General features: G+C 39.2%; 2 protein-coding genes across 5 annotated transcripts in view; one reads left to right on the plus strand and one right to left on the minus strand.

Annotated features, from left to right (window-relative positions):
* Nucleotides 1–9,794: 9,794 nt before the first annotated feature.
* On the minus strand, nt 9,795–16,880 carry CCNJ (cyclin J). Of its 2 annotated transcripts, XM_048945809.1 has the most exons (6): nt 16,792–16,832; nt 16,432–16,526; nt 14,650–14,860; nt 11,973–12,272; nt 11,720–11,879; nt 9,795–10,346 (listed from the first exon to the last, which is right to left on the minus strand). In XM_048945809.1, exons 2-6 carry the CDS (start codon nt 16,498–16,500, stop codon nt 9,935–9,937), a joined length of 1,152 nt encoding a protein of 383 aa, XP_048801766.1. In that variant the 5' UTR covers nt 16,501–16,526; nt 16,792–16,832; the 3' UTR covers nt 9,795–9,934. The 2 variants fall into 2 exon arrangements, with proteins under 2 accessions (XP_048801766.1, XP_048801768.1); XM_048945811.1 differs by lacking the exon at nt 16,432–16,526 and having other exon boundaries at nt 16,792–16,880.
* A 106-nt stretch (nt 16,881–16,986) lies between these two features.
* The window catches only part of ZNF518A (zinc finger protein 518A), a 36,371-nt gene continuing 31,658 nt past the window's right edge, over nt 16,987–21,699 (plus strand). The window contains exons 1-3 of one of the 3 annotated variants that reach the window (XM_048945787.1): nt 16,987–17,094; nt 18,898–18,990; nt 19,349–19,481. The gene's annotated coding sequence lies outside the window, so the exon portion shown is untranslated. Of the gene's footprint in view, nt 17,095–18,105; nt 18,355–18,897; nt 18,991–19,348; nt 19,482–21,699 lie in introns of those variants that run through there. The other 2 variants (XM_048945785.1, XM_048945786.1) reach the window with 2 other exon arrangements.

A 21,699-nucleotide genomic window follows, 5' to 3' on the forward strand; every position in this document is an offset into this window, starting at 1 on the left:
GAAGTTTGGGAGAATTGAGCGTTTCTCCTTCGCTATTTCTTGAAAGCATCCTCCTTCAGGAAAATGCTTAGGCATATGCTTGTCAGCTGCTCACGTGTTATAACATAGGTGAGGTGCCTATGAGGTAGAGAAGTATAAATTTTGTTTGAAAACTGTAGTTACTATGGCCAATTAAAATCAAGAGTATGCATGGCTTTGCTTTTGGGTGAGGAAAGGAGATGACCTTTCAAATCTTGACCATCCAAATACATTTAGAAAAAAATTTACATGGCTTTTTCTCTTACGTCAGCCGATTTGGACTTAGATGTTCCTTTCTTTTTCTTAATGAAAAGGAGAAACCTCTATTCTTTGATGTCACACAAAATTATGCATGCTTCATGCTGGGCAGCTGATGAAGGGAGCATTTTCTTGTCACACCTGTTTCTCAGCCAGTAAATTCTCCTTGATGCAGGTGGTAATGAATCATATATTTTTCAGTTTTATCAGGATTCTCATCAGTTAGGATTTCACGTTCAGAACTGTGGGAAACTTCAGTGTGATGACTTAAGGTTTCTGGTGCTTTCTAGTTAATTTTTTTTTTATAACAGTAAATCAGACTCTGAGATGTTCTGGACTCATTAGATCCAATGCAGCATGCAGTTTACAGGATACAGGCTGGAATTCTGATGTGGGTGTGTGCTGATCTTATGCTGTATATCCCATATGGTTCATTAATTGAGTTTCAAATACCTACCTGGGACAGTAGGTACCTGGTAATCTGGTGAAAATATAGGAATAAAGCAAAATGATTTTTGCAGGAAACATCTTCATTCACAGTACTAATCAGAAAAGGCCAGTTAGATTTTTGTGCCGTAGAAAAAAATGCATATTTTTGAAAAATAAAGAGGGCACCAGGAACAAAGGAAGCATTACAAGCATTAATGTACCCTTTTATATATAAAACTTTGTTCCATTAAAAGATTCGTGTTCAGATTAGCCACAAGGTTGGCCTTAGCTTATGCTATTGGGCTAGTCAGAAAGATATACAAATTCATTCAAGGTTTTTGGTAAAGGCTCTAAAAGTCAATTGAAAAAAAGCATTTTGAAATGGGGATGATCTGTGAAATACTGTAGCCTTGGTCTTGCATTCTTTCACAGTATGTGGGATTCAAGGAATAAACCATTCCAAAGTACTTTTGTCTTAAAACAGCTGCAAGAACATTTTAAATTTGTTGCTGAAGAAGAGATTAAAAATTGTAAATGCTTCCAGCTGCTCTGATTTAGGAGCACTATTGTTAAACTTCTGCTATTTTCAACATGCATACCTGTGTTTGTAGGAATACTTCAACATATACAGGACAAAATGTACTAATGTTATTCTCTTGCTTTTTTTTAAGTGACTAAAACAACAGGGCTTATGCCCTGACTGTTTAGGATGAGTATCTTCATTATTAATGCAGTTCAAAGTAAATTGATTTCTCTTAATTGAAACAGATATTTGTAATACCATGTTTTGGACAGCATTGCTATTGACATCTTAAAGTATTGCTTTGACCTCAGGAAAATTTTTTTTTTCATGTTTTACTATTCATAATTTATTTTTTCCTAGATCACAAAATAGTGTTTTCTTTCGTGGTGCTGCACGTCTTTATTTTCTCATCCTGGTTGAGGTTATCAGTCCTCTTTTTGGTCTTTAGAATGCATTTGAAATTAAACATAGAATAGAGAGGAAAAATGCTGAAGACCTGGGCTTCAAGATAATCCTGCCAGAGGCCTCCGATTCTTATTGGCAAAGATAAAGCTAGCATGAAGTGATAGTAAAGAAGGGAAAATTTCTGTAAAATGCTCTGGAGAGTTTCAGTCAGCATTGTTTTTTAATATAAATTCTGTTTATGTTCATCTACAATACTTCCCCTCCCTCCTTTTTTACTTCTGTAAACTCATGGCTTCATTTGCATTTGTTTGTTAGGTGTTGGTTTTGGTGTTTTTTTTTCTCAGCATGAAAGCCAATGACAGAAGGAGTCACGAATGATAGAGGTAGATTCTGTTGTGACACGGAGACTGAGTTCAGCCAACTTAAAATACAGGTTATAATACAGTGGTGGGACAATGCTGCCCTTTGATTTTATAATTTCAGTTCTTGAGATTTGTGAGAAAGTAGACCAGTAATTAATGTCACAGGTGTATGCCTGATACTTATTGAAAATCAGCACCTGTCAAATCTGAATAGCCTAGCTCTGAGACTCAGCTAGTGCCCTAAACTTAAGCATCTGTTATCTGTTGTATTTAAACCGTGAAAGAGACAGAGGTGGATGGTATTAACAGTGATTTCTAGGAGGTTAGAAGACTTTTCTCATACTTTCTTTTTTTCTGTGGTTCACATTATATATTCCATGAGATGCTGTGGGACTTCATGCTGAGCTGTATTTTTAATGAAAGATGAAATTCTGAGACAGAGCAAGAGTCAACAAAAGCAATGGCACTCCATTTCTGGTTTGGGAAAAAAATCTGGGCTCTTCAGTGTTCAGCTTTTAAGTTACAATTAGAAATTGCTTAAGCAAATCTGAAATTGTGGTGGATATTTCTGGTGTTGAAAATATAGTTTGGCTGCCTTCGGTAAGCTATCAGATATGAACTTCTGTCTTTCTTTATTTTAATTAAGGAAAAGCTATAGCTCTTGGTTTGTCATTTTAAGACTAGATATGATGCAGTATTTATCATCTCCCTAGAAGAGTTCTACTGATTAGTTACAACGTTTTGTTTCTACCATTTATGTCAGTTCATCAAGTTTCAGCTTCCTGGAATTGTCTTTTGTTATGCCTGTATCTGCTTGTTTAGGACCCTATGTTAGATATGCTCATTTTGAGAATTTTGTTAGCAACCCTTTCTGTTTATAATGTTAAATTGAATTTCTTGACTCAGTCTTTAGAATCTAAGATGTATTATAAATTTTTATCAAAACTTTTTGAAGCTTTTCCATTCCTTAAATTCACAGATAAGATTTTTTTTTTAATACATTAAATATTTTCATTGTATTTTGTCTTTATGCCAAGATTAGTGCTGACTTTCTTGGTTCCTAAACTTTCGTGCTGAGGATGGGTGTACTTGGTGAGTTAGTAGCTTTTGTAGTCTATTTTTATGGAGTCTTTCTGTAGAGTTTCCTGCCAATGTATATGTTTTCCCTTATTGTTGCTCTGAGAGCCAAAAAAAAAAAAAAAAAAAAAAAAAAAAAAAAAAAAGCATGGATTTCTGAGTCATACTGTAAACTTAAATGGAAATAAAACCTGTGATGTCAACTACTGCTCTGAAGAATTGATGCAGATATTGATAATGAGGCATAAACAACAGACACAAAACATTGTTTATTTACCTAACAAAAACATACTGCACATGAAGTGTTTAGCAAAATTAAATGTATATCCATTACATCACAAAAATTATTGACAATTAACTGCTTTAATGTATAGAATTTCTGCATGTAGTCAGACCTACTTGCTAAGTGGAAGGCACAAGAAATCCTTTCGTGGATACCTGTTGACTAATTTGCATTAAGAGGTATTTCTCCATTACCTCTATTAGTATTGGCTTAAATCCTGAATGATTTCATTATCTACGTAAATGCTTAATCTCTTGGAAACCCTGCTAAGCTCTTGCCTTCACTGAAAGCTATGACAATTTGTTGTAGTTATTTCTGTATTTAAATAAATTGTTTTCAGATTCTATGAAATGTTCCTCTGTTTTCCTTTGTAATAATGGAGAAGTACCAATTTCATCCTTTCTATCATGTTATTTTACATTGTTTTGCTGTTTGCTCTTAGCAGTTCCTTCAAGCCATACCAGGTGTTTGTTGGGCTTTTTTGATGTGTTTTTTTTTTTTTTTTCTTTCAGTTTGTTGGTGCAGCCACTGCAATTGTATATTTGTGAAAACTATAATTTGTGCTGCAATTACTCTACTGACATGAAAGATTTCACTTATTCGAAATTGTCGTGCATCTTTTTGAAAGGAACATGGAACCATTTGTAAAAGGTTGCAAAATGAAGTGCTGCTTTAATTCTAGATGTGCTATGGTCTTACTGCATATATGTAAGAAAACTAGCAAGCCTTTTTAGTTTTTTTTTTCCCACTGGAAGTCTATTTCATTGCCAGTATGTATTTTCTGTTGTTTTAGAGGAAAAAAGTGCCATCAACTCTGGAAAATGCAGAATATTTCTTTTGGAATCTCATAATAAAGTTGAAAATAAGCTGAACAAGCAGTTCAGTGCTCTTGTCCTCTCCAGAATGCTGACTGCTTGGTCAATAGGGAGGATGTAAAAAGTGAAATTAATCAACAGGAAGATAAAATGGTTTCCTGTTAAATATTAAAAAAAAAAACAAAAAAACAACGAAAGCAAAGACAAAAAACCCCCCTACAACCCTCATGTAATATAAAGAGGAATATATAAGCAGAGAAATAAAGAAGATGGCAATGGAACTGCTTTGAGAATTGCTTCTGCACTCCTGCAGTTGAGTTAATCCAGGAAGTGGAAAAAATTCTTCTGATGTATCTTTAGCCTTTGTGGTCTGTAGTGCTACTTACTTGCTACCTTCTTACCAACAAGTTCTTCCAAGTCTCGGGAGGCTTCACAAAGGATTCTCAAAACAAATATGCAGTGATCTCAATGATGAGGGAGTTTCTCTTTAGAGCCATAATCTGAACTCAGATAAAGCAGCCTGGTAAGGACTTTTCTCCTAGTAGAGAGACTGTTTCCTAGCAGGATCTTATCCTATTTCCACGTCTGTCATTGAATGCTCTTTTGGATGCATGGCTCTGTGCCCAGTCCTTCATCTGTTGATGAAGATAGTTGTTTTGGTACTCATAACCTTTGCTAGAAGAGTATGGAATAGCCAAATCCTTGTGGATAATTGTCCTTATTGCTCCACAGTGAGCATGCACTAAGATAGGATAAGGTGCAATACCAGATGTGGGAAGCCACTCTCTGTGATACGGGCACTTTCTCTGAAAACTGTTTCTGTGGCATTTCTGAAGAAATTCTGTCTTTTGAGATGTGTGAAGAAGCCATCTGGAATGCCATTTACCCTCCTGTAAGATCTGTGCATTTAAACATACTGCTACATTTAGCTAAACACTGCTTTAGTCACTGTTTAAAAACAAAGAAGCCTACAAATTTCTAATTAACACGTTTCTAATGAATACATCTTACCATTGTGTAATGCATCATTTCAGAACTACAAAAATAAACCACTGTTGAATGTTGCTAAATTTCATGTAGGTACATTTTCCAATGCTTCTTCAACACCTAGGACTTATGTTTGTCTTGACAAGATGGCAGACAGTTTTGTCTAGGCCTGGCTCTTGCTGTGTATGGCTGGTCCAAATGGTATCTGAAATTCCTTCCAACCTTTGCTTTTCCATGATTGTACACTGAATTGGCATTCTAATGGCTGTTAGTCTTCCTATAAGCAATGATTAACATGAAAAGATTCCTACAGACATGTAATCACAGTTTCAAGTTGTCATTTAAGTGATTCATAGACTATGGAAAATGCACACTTTCTTTCATGAGAATTTTAACAATGTTCTATGAAAATGTTCTTGTATCTTATTTTTTCAGGAGAGTAAGTTCACACGTTCCAAGAACAGCAAGTTGCATTTCTGGACAGTTTGAAAGCACATACATCAGCTAATACGTATAGTAATGATGCAAATAACTTGCATGGTGAATGTGAATGTTATAGTGAATAAGCATAATGAATCTCAAGTTTGCAGTTTTAGTACCTGTATTATTTATTTATATTATTTATAATGGAGACTGAAAATAGCACAGCATCTTGTTATTGCCACTTGGTGTTTTAAAAATTTGCTGCTCTGAAATAAAGACTACTAACTGGGCACTACTGTTCAGTTAGATAAGGCCTATCTGCTCTAGAGGCTGATTTTCCTGTGAACACTTGGAACCACTCATAAATTAAGGAAGCATGCCATATTGCTTGAAAAATCTTTTATTTCTAATTACATGCCAGTCTGCAAAATATGAACTTTGAATTTCAGCTTCTAAATGAAATGAATTTCTGGCAGAAATTAGGACTATTTGATAGAGGTAATAAGCCCAGATCATGGGAGACAGATGAAACTTGGTGTGTTACGTACAAAAACAAATCTTCACACTTGAAATTTAAAATCTTTTGAATTCTACTGGAATACCTAACTGAAGTGTAGCTGTCAGTCCTTGTAGTTAGAGATTCATAAAGGTCAGGTGGTAATTACTGTTTTGTAATTACAATTAAAAAAAAAAAAACAAAAAACTCAAAAACAACCAACTATGGGATTTCATGGAGAAAGTCTAGACGGAAGGTTTGCCACCTTAAGGATGAAGACAAAACTTTCCAGAGGAAAGTATCAGTAATTCATGTATGCTGTCACTGTACTGATGTAATGTATTGTCCCTATTCCTTGGTGGAACAGAACAGAGCTTGCTTTCCCTCTGTAGCTTCCAGAAGGTTTTCCACAGTTAGAGCTTATCCCTGAAACAATGGATGTAAGCTAATAGAGACCTCAGATTTTCATTTTCTAGCCTTCTGGGAATGATACTTTGAGCAGCCCACATGATGTTTGGAGTTCTATATCTTCTTTCAATTGTAAAATGTATACATTATTAGTAAATTAATTAGTAACTAAAAACTATTACCTTCTGCCCTCGCAGCTATTATAAATAATCTAAAAGCTTGTGGCAATAGCCTTTTGCCAAAAGCCAAGTGTTCTTCTAATTGAGTTCAAGTATTGAAAGGATTGCATGTATCACTTTTTTTTTTTTTTTGAATGAGAGCAAAATGAATTCATGTCTTTCCTCCTGCAACACTTCTTTTGTTCTCAATTTCTTTGTTACAGCTGTGCACTGGATACAAGGTTGTTGAAGTGTACAATGTTGAACATATGCTGTGGGTACAATTAGTTCCAAAGCCCCTTCCTGCATGATTTCCTTCCCACTCAAACCCCCTCCCCCCAGTTTGCAGTGTTTGGGTTTTGTTTTGGTTTTTTTTTGTTTTTTTTTTTTGGTTGTGTCAGCATTCCCAAAGCTGCTTATATATATAGTGTCATAGAAGTAAGGGGTGGTGAAGTGGAGAAAAAGTCCATATACCTCCAGCTCATATGCAGTGGTGATAGAAGACTTATTAGGGCCAGTTTAAATATTAAAAAAATAAAACAAAGCATAGTATGCACTGGGACTTTCTTATTCAAAACTAGTTTTATTTTTAAAAATAAATTGAATGCATAGCACTCACAAAGATTCCATTGTTTTGGACATTTTGCATTTAGGAGCACCATTCTTATTTATGCTATAGAAAACATTTTGGTTCTAGTAGTAAGAACAGTGTATCTTTAATGTACACTGGTAAAGCCCTTTTAAATAATACATCAAAACTGTTCAGTATACATTTTCTCTGCAGTCACTATGAAGCTGTAGTGTCAGAAAAAAAAAAAAGACAGACTAAGCAATAAATTAAAAACAAACAGCAAGTAGTGGATTTCTTTACAGTTGACCTAATGTCTTAAAAATTGTCAAATAAAAATATCCTATTAAATGTAAGTTGGTTGTATTAACTAACTGAATAATCCCCCCACCCATTATCATTCCAGTGTTAAGTATTAGTTAAATTTTTATATATCAAATGCCTATGGGATAACTTTACTAATACTCAAAAAAAAAAAAAAAAAAAAGCCTATACTGATGCATCACAACTAAAGATGATGAGTTAGCTGATGAGATTTTCCAAAAAAGTTTGCTACAGGCATCTGCTGTTACTTCAAGTCATGGTCTATTACAAGACTGTACATTCATAGTATCAGAGGTAGTTCAGAGCACTGAGGACTTGGATATAGCATTGCAACAAAATGAAACTGGTAGAAGGAAGTCCATTTCCCTTTTACATGGGTAACAATGCTGAATAAAAAGCATGGCATCTTATGAGGTGGAAAATCTCAACTTAATGCTACTTTCAGACAAGGGGAAATATTCATTAATAGATGGAGAGGTGAGGAAAAAGATTTTACACTTAAAAGAAGTAAGAATTGACCCTATGCCTATTTCAAAGCTGATTCTCAACAATAAACTTTTGTTATCCTCCTAAACCCCTCTTGACTTAGACTTTTATGCTACAAAAGCCCTCAACAAAAATTGGGATTTATACAGAAAATAGAACAAAAGGAACAGGATTTATTCTCCTCATCAATAAATAGATTTTTTTGTAGCATGTTATCATTCAATTCCAGAGAGAATGAATGTATTTGCATTCTCTCCATTCTGAACATAATGGGAAGGCCCTCTCTCCAGTGACAAAGCACTCACCTTACTATTGGTAGCATATCTTAACTGCCCCTATTTTCAAAGTGGTCTTTGTGAGATCCCCAATGGGATGGTACAAGTTTTGTAAGTGTTGCTACTAAGATGAGCAGAAGATGGAGATGGTAAGAGAACAACATGAGCAGAAGATGGAGATGGTAAGAGAACAACAACAAAAAAGCCTTAAGTTTACAACCTATAAAGATATTTTAAAGTAGTAAGAATCCTGTCATCCAAATTTCCTCCCATATTCTACCACAGGAGAGGCTGGTATTTTTTTTATTTTTTAAGCAGTTTTGCCCTACTATCTTCATTACCATTTTCATCCAAGAGTTGGACAAGTGAAGCTTTCTACTCTCAGACAGCCTGCTCCACAGGAGATAGTGTAATTTCATACAGTTATGTGATTAACATCTTAATTGTGATAAAGCAGTTCACTCTGCAACACATTTTGACCCACCCATTTAGAAGAGTAGATCTCTGCATTTTCTTCTGGAATTCCCAAACAGAATATAAATTTGCCCCGCTATTACCTGAGAATTTCCCTCCACTGTAAGCCTGACACAGATTGGATTTCTATTTGACTGCCTTTTTTTTTTTTTTTTTTTGTAGAATTGATACTGTCAGTACAATTGGAGGATGCTTGGTTGTTGTGTGTGCATGTTCATGGAGGAATCACAGCCACTGTAACAATCTGGCACAGCACTAGCTCGGACGAAACTTTCTCTTTTCTTCAATCATTAATACCTCACTGCTGGACAGTAGTTCACATCTACATTCTGTGAACACTAATGCATCCCTTTGGTACTTGGTGTGTAGATGCCCTGAAAAAAAGCCACTCCATTTGCTATAATCTCTTCCCTTTCTCCCTCAGGTTATACCCAATTAAGCGTACAAACCAGCAGCGCAAAGTAATGAGTAGAAAATTCCCTGAGTTAGTATGAAAGAGTTACTTTAAACAAAAAGGACAAGGAAAGAAAAAAGAAGGAAAAACATAGCATCTATCCTGTGGGGTACAAAACTTAAAAAACTAGCCACAATACCAGTTAACTCAAATGCAAATATCTAAAGCAAATATCCAACACAAAAGCAAGAGCGTGGAGTTATCAAAATGAAATTTGTTTCTTCCTCTGGTCCCTACATATTTGGACAAATCTGGCATTCAGTGGATTCTTAAGTTTCAGTAAATTTAAAGTAAACGTTAATACTGTATGGTGGTATTACATAAATGTCTTCAAAAATAATACTGCGTATCTCCTTCATTAAACAGTAATTCTGTAGTTAGTCCACAGCCATTTTTCTTTTGGCTAATATTTCAAGTATGTGCATTAGAAGCACAGACTATTCTGAGTGCCTGAGTAAGAAGTTACTATGCCCAGGTATACACACTCTTTCAGATGTTCCGTGTGCTTAGTTTAAGCAGTCTGTATTTGAGCTCCAGTACTAATTGTCAATCCAGTTGCCTTTTTTTCCTGGAAAGACTTTTTTTTTTTTTTTTTTTTTAATACAACTTCCTGCCCTCAAACATATTTGAGGTTAAACAAAAACAAAATAACTCCCCCTCAATGCAACTTCCTGCCCCCCATAAACAAGCACAAGATCAGTTTTGTATTTATCACCTCTCAAAGCAGGGAGTAACACAGGAATATCGTCCATTCACTTGGTAACTCCGGTTGTAGGAGACACTTATACATGGCTTCACTTCTAGAGGAACAGCTAGTGACATGGCAGCACCAGTCTGTACATGGGATCGAGCCTGGACACTAGACTGTAAGGCAGCAGGGCAAGTCTGAAGTGGATAAGATGCTGTGTGATTAGCTGATACTATCTGTTGACAGTTTTGCTGTTGTGATGTCTGATGATGATACTGTAATGAAGACTGATGAGCTTGGAGATACTGTGGTATGTGTGGTTGAACATTAGCCTGATGAGCAGTTGGACCTGGGGTCTGAAATACAGTATGTTGAGCAGACTGAGAGTGTTGTCCTTTTTGCTTATTTGCTTCCTTCACATCATTATCATGTGCACTAAAACAAATGGAGAAGACAGAATACATTAAAATAGATATAAAAGTCATTTGAACTCTTGGATTAACTGAAGAGCAGTAACAAATGCTGTGGTTACCAGAAAGGATCCAAAGCTTAAGAAAAATTATTTTTTTTTTTTAGTCTGCCCTTTAAAGTTTGTTTCTTTTCAGGATTTCACTTATTTTCCTAGCAATTCTAAACCAAATTTTAGTGCAATACAAGCAATACAGCAGTATCTAAAATAGTCTCAGTGCAAGAAAGTCTGCTAGTATACTGCAGTTGAGTGCCAGATCATTGAAAGTATACTTACTTCTTGTCTCTGTCTTATTTAAATGCGGTAACAGAGTAGAAGTTTTTCTTTAAAAAACATGATATTCTGTCCTGCTCTGTACTTAAACAGTTTAGTTCACCTGATTTTCTTTTGATTTATACCTTCCTTAAACGTATTTAGACTTTTTCTTTCACATGCTCTTGTGCTGAGGTGAAGCAAGCAGGTGCCAGCTGCACACTTCTATTGGACCTTAAGTCAGATAAGGTTTTGGTTCTGTATGTACAGGGCTGATCTCTCGAGCTTAGTATGGTTCAGCCCATCAACAGTCTTAAGAGACTGCAAGCTTTTTATGGTGCACTGCAAAAAAGACTGTAAGCTTCCCCTGTCCTCCCATATCAAAGCATTCCAAAGTGATACTGAAAATGCAACACATTTGCGTGCTCTAGGTACCATTCACTTCATTACATTTGTTGCTGAAGAAAACAGAGGTCAAAGGTGATAATGTCAACCTTATTTACAGTTTTGATTCTTCCAGATTCAGAATTTTCTGTACTTTAACAGTGCATAATTGTACTTATATAAGGGCAAGAGCAAACCTCTATAGGAGGATAGCAATTACTGTGGGCACAGGTTTAGATCTTGAGCTTTGGAATATAAGAACTGATTTGATACCCTTTCCCAGCAAGTTTCAAGTTGGCATTTGCTGGTGTTTTGTGTGATGTCATTTGCATTGCTACATGGTAACACAAAACTAGATGCAACCACCCAGCTGATTTTTCTCTCAGTAAGTTGGCTTTTCAAACAATTCCACGTTTGATCCAAAATCTGCCTGGAGCCTCTTTTTAACTTCCAAGGCACAGTCTTAAGAGCAAGCATGAGATCCTGAGCCTCCCATACTCTTTTTTGCCTGTTAATGGACTACAGAGATTGGGAACAAGCTATTTAACAGATTCTCTGAGCATGTTATACCTAAAAATATTACTTAATACATAAGTATATGTAAGTATAAACAGATATTTAAAAAAATCAACACAATGTTAGAAGCAATTAGGCATACCAACAGTTTGGTACACCGGCCAGAAAAAAGCAGCTATTAACTTACATTAAAAGGCGTTCAATACATGGCACTAGAAAATCCCAGGAATATGCAGTAAGATGATGCAGTCGAGTAGGCCATGTTGGTGAGAGGCGTAAGATAATCCTTGAAGAAGCTACACATGCAGTGGCAACTAAAGAAGGGGCATAATTTAAGAATGCATGATCTAGAATGAAGAAAGCATAAAAAAAGATTCATTTAAGTTGGACATAATCTGCCAAGACAACAAAGAAGTAATTACCTGAAATACATAACTCACCTTGCAGCGATACTTCAAGAAAGTAATCAGCATATTTTGCCATATATAACTTAGTCTTCTCCAAGCAAACCATCGGCCAGCCATCATGAAGATCAGTTTCATGGACAGCAATAGAAAGATAATAGTCGATGAAATGAGCAGCAGTTGGGAGGCACAAATTCCACTGAAATGTTTCTAGCAACAGTAACTCCATATGAAGCAAATTCTGTTTTGTTAGTACCAAATTCATATTAGTCATACATCCCAAGCTGTTCAGTTGTTCAAGTTTGGGAACACTGTCTTCCTTTTCTTCAAATTTACCTTCAGATGAACAGAAAGAGGGGGAGAAAGGGTTCAGCATGCGTGAACTACAAAACACATTGCATCTACTCACTGTTGTTGGTCATATTTCAATTCTAGTACATCAAATAAGCTTTAGACTTTTCCACAAATGCAAAGCTCAAATGGAAGACTTACTTGGAGACATAAAGTAGCATGTACTATAAAGGACTGAATTTCAGCAGATAATGTCATCGTGCTGGATATCATACAGTGCCATATTTCCTGTTGATCCATCTGCCCATGAACCAGTTACTGTTTGCCAAGTGCAGAAGTAAGCTATGTTATGACATCCGTGGCACTACTTATATTAAGTTTTTGTCACCAAACTACTGTATTATGAAGTGATATAGTGAAATACCACTGCCATGGGACCTAATCACTCTCTCTCTTCCCCACAAACCCTGTTTGGTTTTAGAAATCATTAGAGTACAGCTACCTCTCTAGTCAATTTATCTGCTCTGTTATTACCTGTTATGCTAGGTGCATTTTTAGATTTGATAGCAGATATGCTGCTCCAGCATTTCAAAGAAGTGGATTTCAGCAATGTACATCTGAAAAACCACATTGCCATATAAACTTAACACTGCTGGTAGCTTCAACCTTCCCTGGACTTTAACTTGTCAGGCCTGTATGCTTTTAGCCTGAAGCAGAATTGTATATGTAGAAAATCCATTAATAAGGGAAACAAGTGTCACATTTCCATACAGTTTGCCATATGGTTGTGCTATTTAAATTTCATTGCAAATTCTTTCCATCTTACACCCACTATTCAGTACTACAGATATGTTGTAAAAGCACATTTTTAGAGACTTCTGCAGGACTGAACATACCAATCGTTTGCTTTCACCCCACTAACAGTGAGAGGTATTTACACAGGAGTTAAGGCCATGCCAGCCCCAGCCTGTTCGTTTTTGTTTTCCACACTTAACTAATTACAGAAATGGAAGCTTTTCAGGACTCACATATTCATTTCTCTTATTACTTCTACAACTTTATCAGGCATAGTGTGATTTGTCTAGCTTACCATACTGTTTGAACAACTTGTTTGAGCCACACAGGACAGAAGTTCAAAGCAGCATTTTGGTTTGTGCTTTCCATACTAAGTCACACAGTGCTTCTCAGAAGAATGTGTACTTCAGGCTCTCATAAGCACTATTTGCAGTTTGTTACAAAGGATAGTAAAAGTGATTAAGAAAAAAAAACCAATAATCCTCTTCAGAACATGAATTTAATTTGAAGATCTGGCATTAGTTCAGAGACTATCCAGTTTCTTAAATGGATTATACTGGTTTCTGAGGCCAGGTTTTTAATACTCAGAGCCCCATCCTCTGCCAAAGTGGCTGGTGGTATCCAGTCAAAATTTACCCCCAGAAGAATTCCAAAACAACTCCTTTTATCTTTCAACTGTTCTGTTGAATAGCTGTACTGCTGAAGACAGAGTGCACTGAAAGGAAGCAGTATACCAAAACCAGAAAACCAGAGCACAGAGGTGTTAACTAGCGGACAGGGCCTACAATGTGACATATCTTGTTTGAGAAAATGAAAATAGATTCAGAGAAATGGGTTAGCAGAAACTGAACCAGCAGCCAGCTCTGCTACCAGCACAAAGCTTGGGTGCTTGGTTTAAGAACAATTGCCAGCAAGCATGCTGCAAACTACATTCACATATTACTGGGGACTTGTAAAAAGGCTCCAGAAGTGCATAAAGATGGATACACACCACAGGATTCTAGCTGAGCACTATATAAGCAGCAGCACAGTTATTAATGAATGTTTGTAATTAATTCTATCTTCAGAGTACTGTGTAATCACCAGTGTATTCACCTACATTACATTTTTTATGTGACACAGCACAGGATTTACTTTAGCCTAGGCTTGCACAAAGAACAGCACAATTTACAAAATCTGAAGTATGCCAGACACATGCAGCACCATCAACAGGCTGCAAAACAGTCTACATATGGTTTATTTCATTTCTTCCTTTATCACAAGTATCTTAATTGTTTTCAGCACTGGATCCACCTATTTTGACACGTTCTTCAGAAGGCAGCCTTTCCGTTCCTGTAGCTTCCCTCTGAAAAATTCGTCTTAGAATAATTCGTATTTCCAAACACAAACACTGGTTTTTAATTGCAATTCACTTTTTCCCCTTTGTATTATCAGGTGCCAACAGAGGTCCAAACAGAAATCTAAAGAAAGGCTTATCATCTGGGCCAAATTTAAGTACGCAAATCTAACCCTCAGTCTTTTATAACCACTTTGTTTCCTCTGCCCCCTGTATCCCCACCAGGTTACTCCCTGCACTTGGCAGAACCACCTGTATTGCTCTTATTCAACTATGGTACTACATACTTACTTGCTAAAAGTAAACAGGAAAGAGCAACCACATGCAGCTGCTGTATGGATATGTCATAGCGATCCATAAAGAGGTCCAGCAGATACACAGCTAGATGTCGTGCAGCAGGACAGAGTCTGAACCGATTGCTCACAATGGCAATCAGATCTGCAAAGTATCTTCTCAGATGTAACTGGGGAGATTGGCCTTTGTAGGAGGGCAGCTTCAGCTCCTAGATGGACAGCAGCATGCAATTTTATTAAAACCACCATTTAGTGTACACTGGCATCAAACCAACATAGCTGGTATTCTCACATTTATTATGGAACTTGCAAACTACTTCTTTCCTCTTCTTTTTGTTCCCCTAGCTTCAGTATCTCTTTTCACAGAGCAAAGATTATTTGTGGTATTACAGAATTAAATATTTTGGTTCTGCATAACATTAGTATAACAGTGTAAGGCTTAACATATTTCCACCAATCAGCTAGAATGACTGCTGATTTTACCTTCTCTACTGCAAAGGCTTCTCCAGCAGGGAAGCACCAGCATTATGCAAGGACTTCTCAGATGCTTCAACACGAAGTCCAATAGCTTAACTCAGCCCTCTTCTGTTACAGTTTGATCTGAGCAACCAGACTTTGTACCAAAGCTGGTTGTCCTGCAGGTGCCTTTGTGAGGGGGGCAATGACAGCTATATCTGAAGCTGGGAACTGGGAAAGAAGCAGGGGGACACCATCTCTTCCTGCATGCACTTCCGACCCTGACTTAATCTGATCTCACTGATGTTGCCCTGACACTGATTACAGCACGCTCTCAGACACTGAGTTAAAGGCACATAAACCTCACACAGCCTGAGATTTGGAGAGGGGGACAACACCAAAGCCCTACCAACACTACAGAGAAGAAAAGCCTTTAGCACTGTGTTTGAAATACAAAGTTTGACCTGGCAGAAGTAGAATCCGAGGGCTCCTGCCTACATCCCCTTGGTGCAGCACAGCAGCTCAGCCGTTGCCTGCTGTCACGCATATTTTTATGAGTTACATTGTGCATTGCAGACTAAGTAGGATTTTGACTACAAGTAGATTTCCAGCAGAACAATCCAATGACATCAGGTTAGAACTGAGTCACCCCCAATTTTCCAAGTTTTAGCATCAATTCAAAGTTCCGCAGTGTTTTATAAAATCAGGAAAAAAATTCATCGTGACCAAAGCCATTCATACCTACGAAACTTTGGAATTTCACAATCTGACTTAGCTGTAGTAACTGTAACTCTGAGAGCACATACGTTATCCTGTTTTTCTCGTGTTTCTCCCCCTCCACAAGTTACTTTGGCAGTCACACCTTTGAGAACGATAATCCTCTCCGCAAATGCCACAAGGCAGCAGAAATAGGCTCAGTCACTATCAACTCGTTTTCCAGTCAAGATGCTCTCTACCACACCAAACCATCCCCAGCAAGCAACTCCCAGTTAGAGCTGAAGCAATTCTGAACAGCCCCTAAATGCTCCCGATGCTGTGCTGGCGGTGCAATAGCATCACCACTTCCCTGACTTTGAGCTCGGAGCCGTTCGCACATCTGAGCAAAGTCCTTTTCCTTTTATACCGGACGAACAGAGAACAGCCCAGCGGGGCAGATCAGCTGTCAAGACCGAGGGCAGGCTGAGCACACGGCACCGCGTGTCCCGCTCTAGAGACGCGGCCCAAAGGTCTCAGCCAACGCCAACGCCGGCACCGACACCGCTCGCCCCGCTCCACCCCGGCCCCGCGCTGCCCGCTCCCGCCGCCCCCCCCCCGGCGGCCCCACCTTGTAGCGCAGCGCCTGGTGGATGTCCGCCGCCAGCTGTCCGGTCCACCACTGCGCCTCCAGCTCCATGGGGGGCGGCGCGGCGCGGCCGGGGCCTGGGCGGAGGGGAGGAAGCGGCGCCGGCTGAGCGCGGGCGGGCGGGCGGGACGGGGCGGCAGCGCCACGCTCGCCCCTTCCCCGCTCGCCCACAGTTAAGCGCGATCAGCTGCCGCTCTCGCCGCGGGGCCCCGCGGCCCCCCGGCCCAGCTGGCCGTCATGCGAGCCGGCGGCACAACTGAGGCTCGTTAAGCCCCGCCGCCGGGCGAGGAGCCCGATCGCGCCCCAACAAAGGGCCGGCGGCGCTCCCCCTCCCCCACTCACCCTACGCAACGGCCGCGGCAGGGCCTGGCGCGGGGCACCTGAGCGCGGCGCGGCGTGCCAAGGGCTCCCCTGCCATCACGCGGCGCCGCCCGCCTCACCCATTGTTAAAGGGCCGAGCGGGGCGGCGTGTGTACAAAGCCGGGCAGCGGCCGCCCCGCCGCCAATCGCTAGCTGCCTTACAGCGCGGCCCGCCCGCCGGCCGCCAATGGGAGCGCGGCGCTCACAGGGGCGCGGCGAGCCCCGCTGTCCGCGGCCACGCGCGGGAAGCCTTTGGGCCCGCGGAGCTGCCGTAGCCACCTCTCGGTAAGGAGCCGGGGGAGGGGCGGAGCCGTTACGCGGGCCCGCCTTGGGGCGGCCTCACTGGGAACGGGTCCCGGCGGCGGGGCGATCCGGGCGCTGAAGTGGGCGGTGTGCGCCTTTCCTGTGGGCCTGCCCACTGAGCGAACGCTCTGAGGGCGGTTTGGGCGTTTCGATTCCGCAGCTGTGGGGTTCTTCGTCTTGTGACGTTGGGACGGCTGTATGAAGGAGCTCGGGGCAGCGCGGGGCTCTGCTGAGCCTCGAGCGTGAGATGTTTGGGAGAGCCAAAAAGTACGCGAAGTTATGTCCCACTGGGTTAAATACCACTAATAAAAGTTACAAAACTTCATATTTACGTGCAGATAGCAAACTTTCACCTGTTACCACTTTTTCTTGTTTTCCCTGGCTCAGCTGTGAGCTTTTCGTTGCCCCTTTTTGCTCGTGTCAGTGCTGCACCTCAGGCTGTTAGTGAAGTGGTGAAGGAAACGCACCTTTTGGGCTGCAGAAAGCCGTGACCCTCAAGTGTGGGACTGACCAAATCGAGGAGGAAGGTTTGCAGCTGGGTGTGCCCTCACTTAATCCGTGCTCCTGCACCTGAGAGAACGGCCCTCTGCTCTGCTAGGAGTTGTTGCCCAAACGAGCTCCTGCACCTGCTCCAGGAGGGCTTTTTCCACCTGGTTTCCCCTGGTTGGCAACCTGCTCTAGAGGTCTTCCAAAATACTCGGTTCTTTATAGTGGTTTATGTCTTAAAGTTGTTGTCAAATATCCAAACAGACGCCTAACGAGGGCGTTCAACCTGGTACAACAAGTCATGCAAAGTGATGGAGAATAAATGCTTTGGATGCAATTTATGTTGAGGGGGTAGATTTAAATTTATATTTCTGCCTGTGTTTAGACATGATTCTTTTCCTTAATTAAGAAAATAGAAACCAGCTGTTTGACAGAACCAGTTTAATGACTCTGTAACCAAGACTGAAGTAGCCTGTTCCTACACAAATATATTTCTGACTTTGGTGGATAATCACATGGATTTCAGTAAAATTCCCTTTTTCTTCTGGGGAATGGTGCTGGTATTTGGAAATCTTTGTTTTTTAAGGCACATTTTGGTATATCTTGTTCTGTTGTGTAGCATAGCTTCCTGAAGAAAAAGAAGTTTGAGAGGAAAACTCAATTGTTTGAAATGCAAGTGCATGCTCAAGCTGATTGTAATATTTGCAGAGCAAGTACGCAGTTTTTTTTCCAGGAATTATTGATTCCTGAAGAAAGGTAAAATAAAATTTGTATTCCAACTCAGCCACAGGTTGCTAATGGGCTTGTGGTCATTGACAGTATCTTTAATCTTTGAAAATGTGTTGTCTGCTTGAGAAAGAGGAAACTAATAAATTCTGATGTGCTGAAACCTGCTGCAATGGGCCCAAATAGGGACGTTTTCACTCTTACGTCCTGGGAGAAATTGCTGTTATTAGCACTGCTGCTTTCCTTAGAGCTTCCTAAAGACTGCGTGGATTAGTCTGTTCCTGAAGTATTAGATGGAAAAATGGACAGATGTATGCTGGCTTCTTTCTCAGTTGTCTGACCTGTGTAGGAAATATTGTGATAAAGCTATGGGCTATTTTATTTATATGTCTTAATAGGAAAAACACTCACTTGTGGTTACTTGCTGTGCTACAGAGCTGAGCTGTGGAGCTATGCATTTCAGATCCCTGTAATGCTTCATTATTTCAAATTTTGGTAGGCACAAATTACAATGTATTTCAATTAAATTATTGATCTTGCAAACAGTTTCATGTGTGTCTCCTTTTCATGCAGTCAGAAAATAGGTTTGGAAAGAGTCTCACAGTCTTGCCTGAGGCCGGAATTGCTCTGGTCATGCGTTTTTCTGATCTCCCAGACAGCAGTAAGGTGAGATCACAATCTCTATGAAGAGTGCATGACAGTGCTTCATTGTCCTTATGTTTGATAGTTTATTAATGTTTGGTGCATGGGTCAAGCTTTTTACTGCCTATAAACCACAGACACTGAGAACTGACAATTGAAGACTGTATTGTCATGCCTCTCTTCCATTGTTTCTTTAGCTGCAGTAATCACTGATCATTTTATCTTTCCTTACAGGTCATAATTTCTAAACCTCCAATTGTTATTCTTCTCTGGGCACATCTTGATTGTTCATGTCCTTCATAAGTGCACGACCTAAGCTGAAATGCCGTGTAGTTAGCTCGAAGGTATTTCTCTTCTGAGGTGGCCTCTGTTCTTTTCACAGAAAATCACCCCATTGAGAAAGCCAGAGCACTTCTGTACAGCTACATTGTTACCTGCAGGACCTACGCATCTCTGCACCTTAACTTTTGACTGGAAGAACTGAGAGTCTTCTTGGAGTTTCCAAATTTTATGAGGTAAGCGAATTTGCTGATTGCTTTCAGAGTCCAGAGCTGTCAAGGTTTAGAGAGTTTAAATGGAAATGGAAATAGTGGTAATGAAATGTGGATAGGTTACTGCAGCTTCTTTGCATGTCTTATGACCTGTCCTAAAAGTGGACAGATCCTAAAAGTTTAACTGGTGCTGATTTTATCTGCTTTTGGTGTTCATTGCTCTAAGTATTCCTGCTTAGTCCTCCTATATGTAAGCCAGGACAGAAGCAGAACAAACTTAGCAAGTTCTTAGAAAAAACAGAGGATATGAATGATTACTTTCATTAGGTATTCATCTGGTAGTAGGGCCTTTGTTGGTAAGAAACTGGAAGTGTGAAGTTTTCTACTTATGTGTAGTACATGGAATCTGTGAGAACAGAAAACTGTAGATAAATGTTAGGAAACCATTTTAAAATGCGTATTCTCTTTCTGTGTATGGCCATGAATCACCTAAGAAAATACTTATGTCTCAAGGGGAAAGTAGGATTGGATGTGAGAGCTCCTCTATGTGCTTTGAAAAAGTGCTAGGTAACAAGAAACAATGTTATTCTTGGAATTCACCAAGAAAAAAATATGACCTTGAATGATATCCAAAACAGCGTAGAACGGAACCTGTAAAATCTGGACTAAAATGCTTGTAACATTTTTGTGGAATCTTCTAATGGGAAAGCTACTGAAGTTGTAGAATTTATGGACCTGTAATTCACAGATTATAGTCCCAACACAAATTCAGACATGATGGGTGAGCAGACTTGTCTTTATAGTTACTGGGAGGTTCTATATGTCAAGAGCTGATACATATATTTCTGTTTAAGCTACTTTTCTCCCTACGTTTTTGGTGGTTCTCATTGGCCTCTGGAAAAAGAAACATCTTTTAAAATACAAATTGAGAAATTGCAAGTAATTGCCAAGTACAGCAAATACTCTGATCTTGAGAACAGCAGTCTCTCTACATTAGAAACGTAATCCTCCTCCTAATATAGAAGGATCCATTTCTGTACACTGTATTTAATGTTAATGGCACATTAACCACAGAGTCTAACAGTTTCTAAAGACTGACACATTGTTTTAGTTTTGTGCCTATTGTCTTACATTTGTTTCGATATTTTCATCTGAATAAAAAATTGTAACATAGAAATGTTGTTTCTGAAGGGCTGTTTCTGAAGTTACAGTATAAGAAAACCTCAGTTTTGTGAAACTTATTAAAAAAAAAAAAAAAAAATCTTTAAAAAGAAAACTGATCCAAGCCTAGTTCCTGTGTTTCTTAAGGCTGGGAAAGTTAGCTCTGTTTTCACTACTGTGTTTGTTGATCTTATTTTCAAACAAAGGCTGCATTTGATGACATTCATAGCAGTAAAATTTCAGAGCCATTTAATTAAAAGAATGAATCATTCTGAAGACAGGACTGTAGCTGCTCTCGGAGTTCTTTGCAACACGGTGGTAGATGAAATGTAGCACGTCGGTTAAGTTGTAACACTTTAGAAGCATTAATGTGGGGCTGTCTCCTACTGGAAGTAATCTGTGGCTGTGTTTGTAAATGCCTGTATTGAATGTTAAAGGTACTCTGTGGGTAAGATTTTAAAAGTTGTCTAGGGATTTGGATTCCCAGAACAGCTACTAAAATGTGATTACTGTGTTTGAACATAGCTGATAAATAACCTTTGGAGCTGCTGTCTCTAGTTATTAATACAACTATTAAGAGAAAAGGCACCCAAGAATTCTCTGGCTTGAATGATACATGCTTTCTCGAAGGATTTTGATAAGCAGTTTGGCTTTAAGTGTTTTCCCATCCTCTGGGAAGCTATTGCAAAAAAAAGTGTGTCTGTGAATGTTTTGTTTGGCGTTAAGATAAATATGTATATTTTTGGTAATGTGTTGGGTGAAGAAAACACTCATGTAAGTGAAATAGTGCTGATGGATATAATTTGCACTGAGGGGTTTCTTTTTCTTTTTTTTCTTTTTTTTTTTTTTTCTTTTTTTTTTTTTTTTTTTTTACTGTAAGTCACACACAGTTTAGGAAATAACTATGAAGACCCAAAGATTTTTTGCATCTCAAACATATGTACGTACTTCCTGCTTGGAAGGCTTCAGCTCATTTGACTGGAATTTAGGAAAGACTTGATCTTTGCAGTGCTTCTTATTGAAGTGTTTGACTAGTTGGTTGTCAGTTCTGTATCCAGGCAGAAAACTTCACAGGTCCGGT

The sequence above is a fragment of the Lagopus muta genome, chromosome 5, assembly GCF_023343835.1.
Source record: "Lagopus muta isolate bLagMut1 chromosome 5, bLagMut1 primary, whole genome shotgun sequence".
NCBI classification, from domain to species: Eukaryota; Metazoa; Chordata; class Aves; order Galliformes; family Phasianidae; genus Lagopus; species Lagopus muta.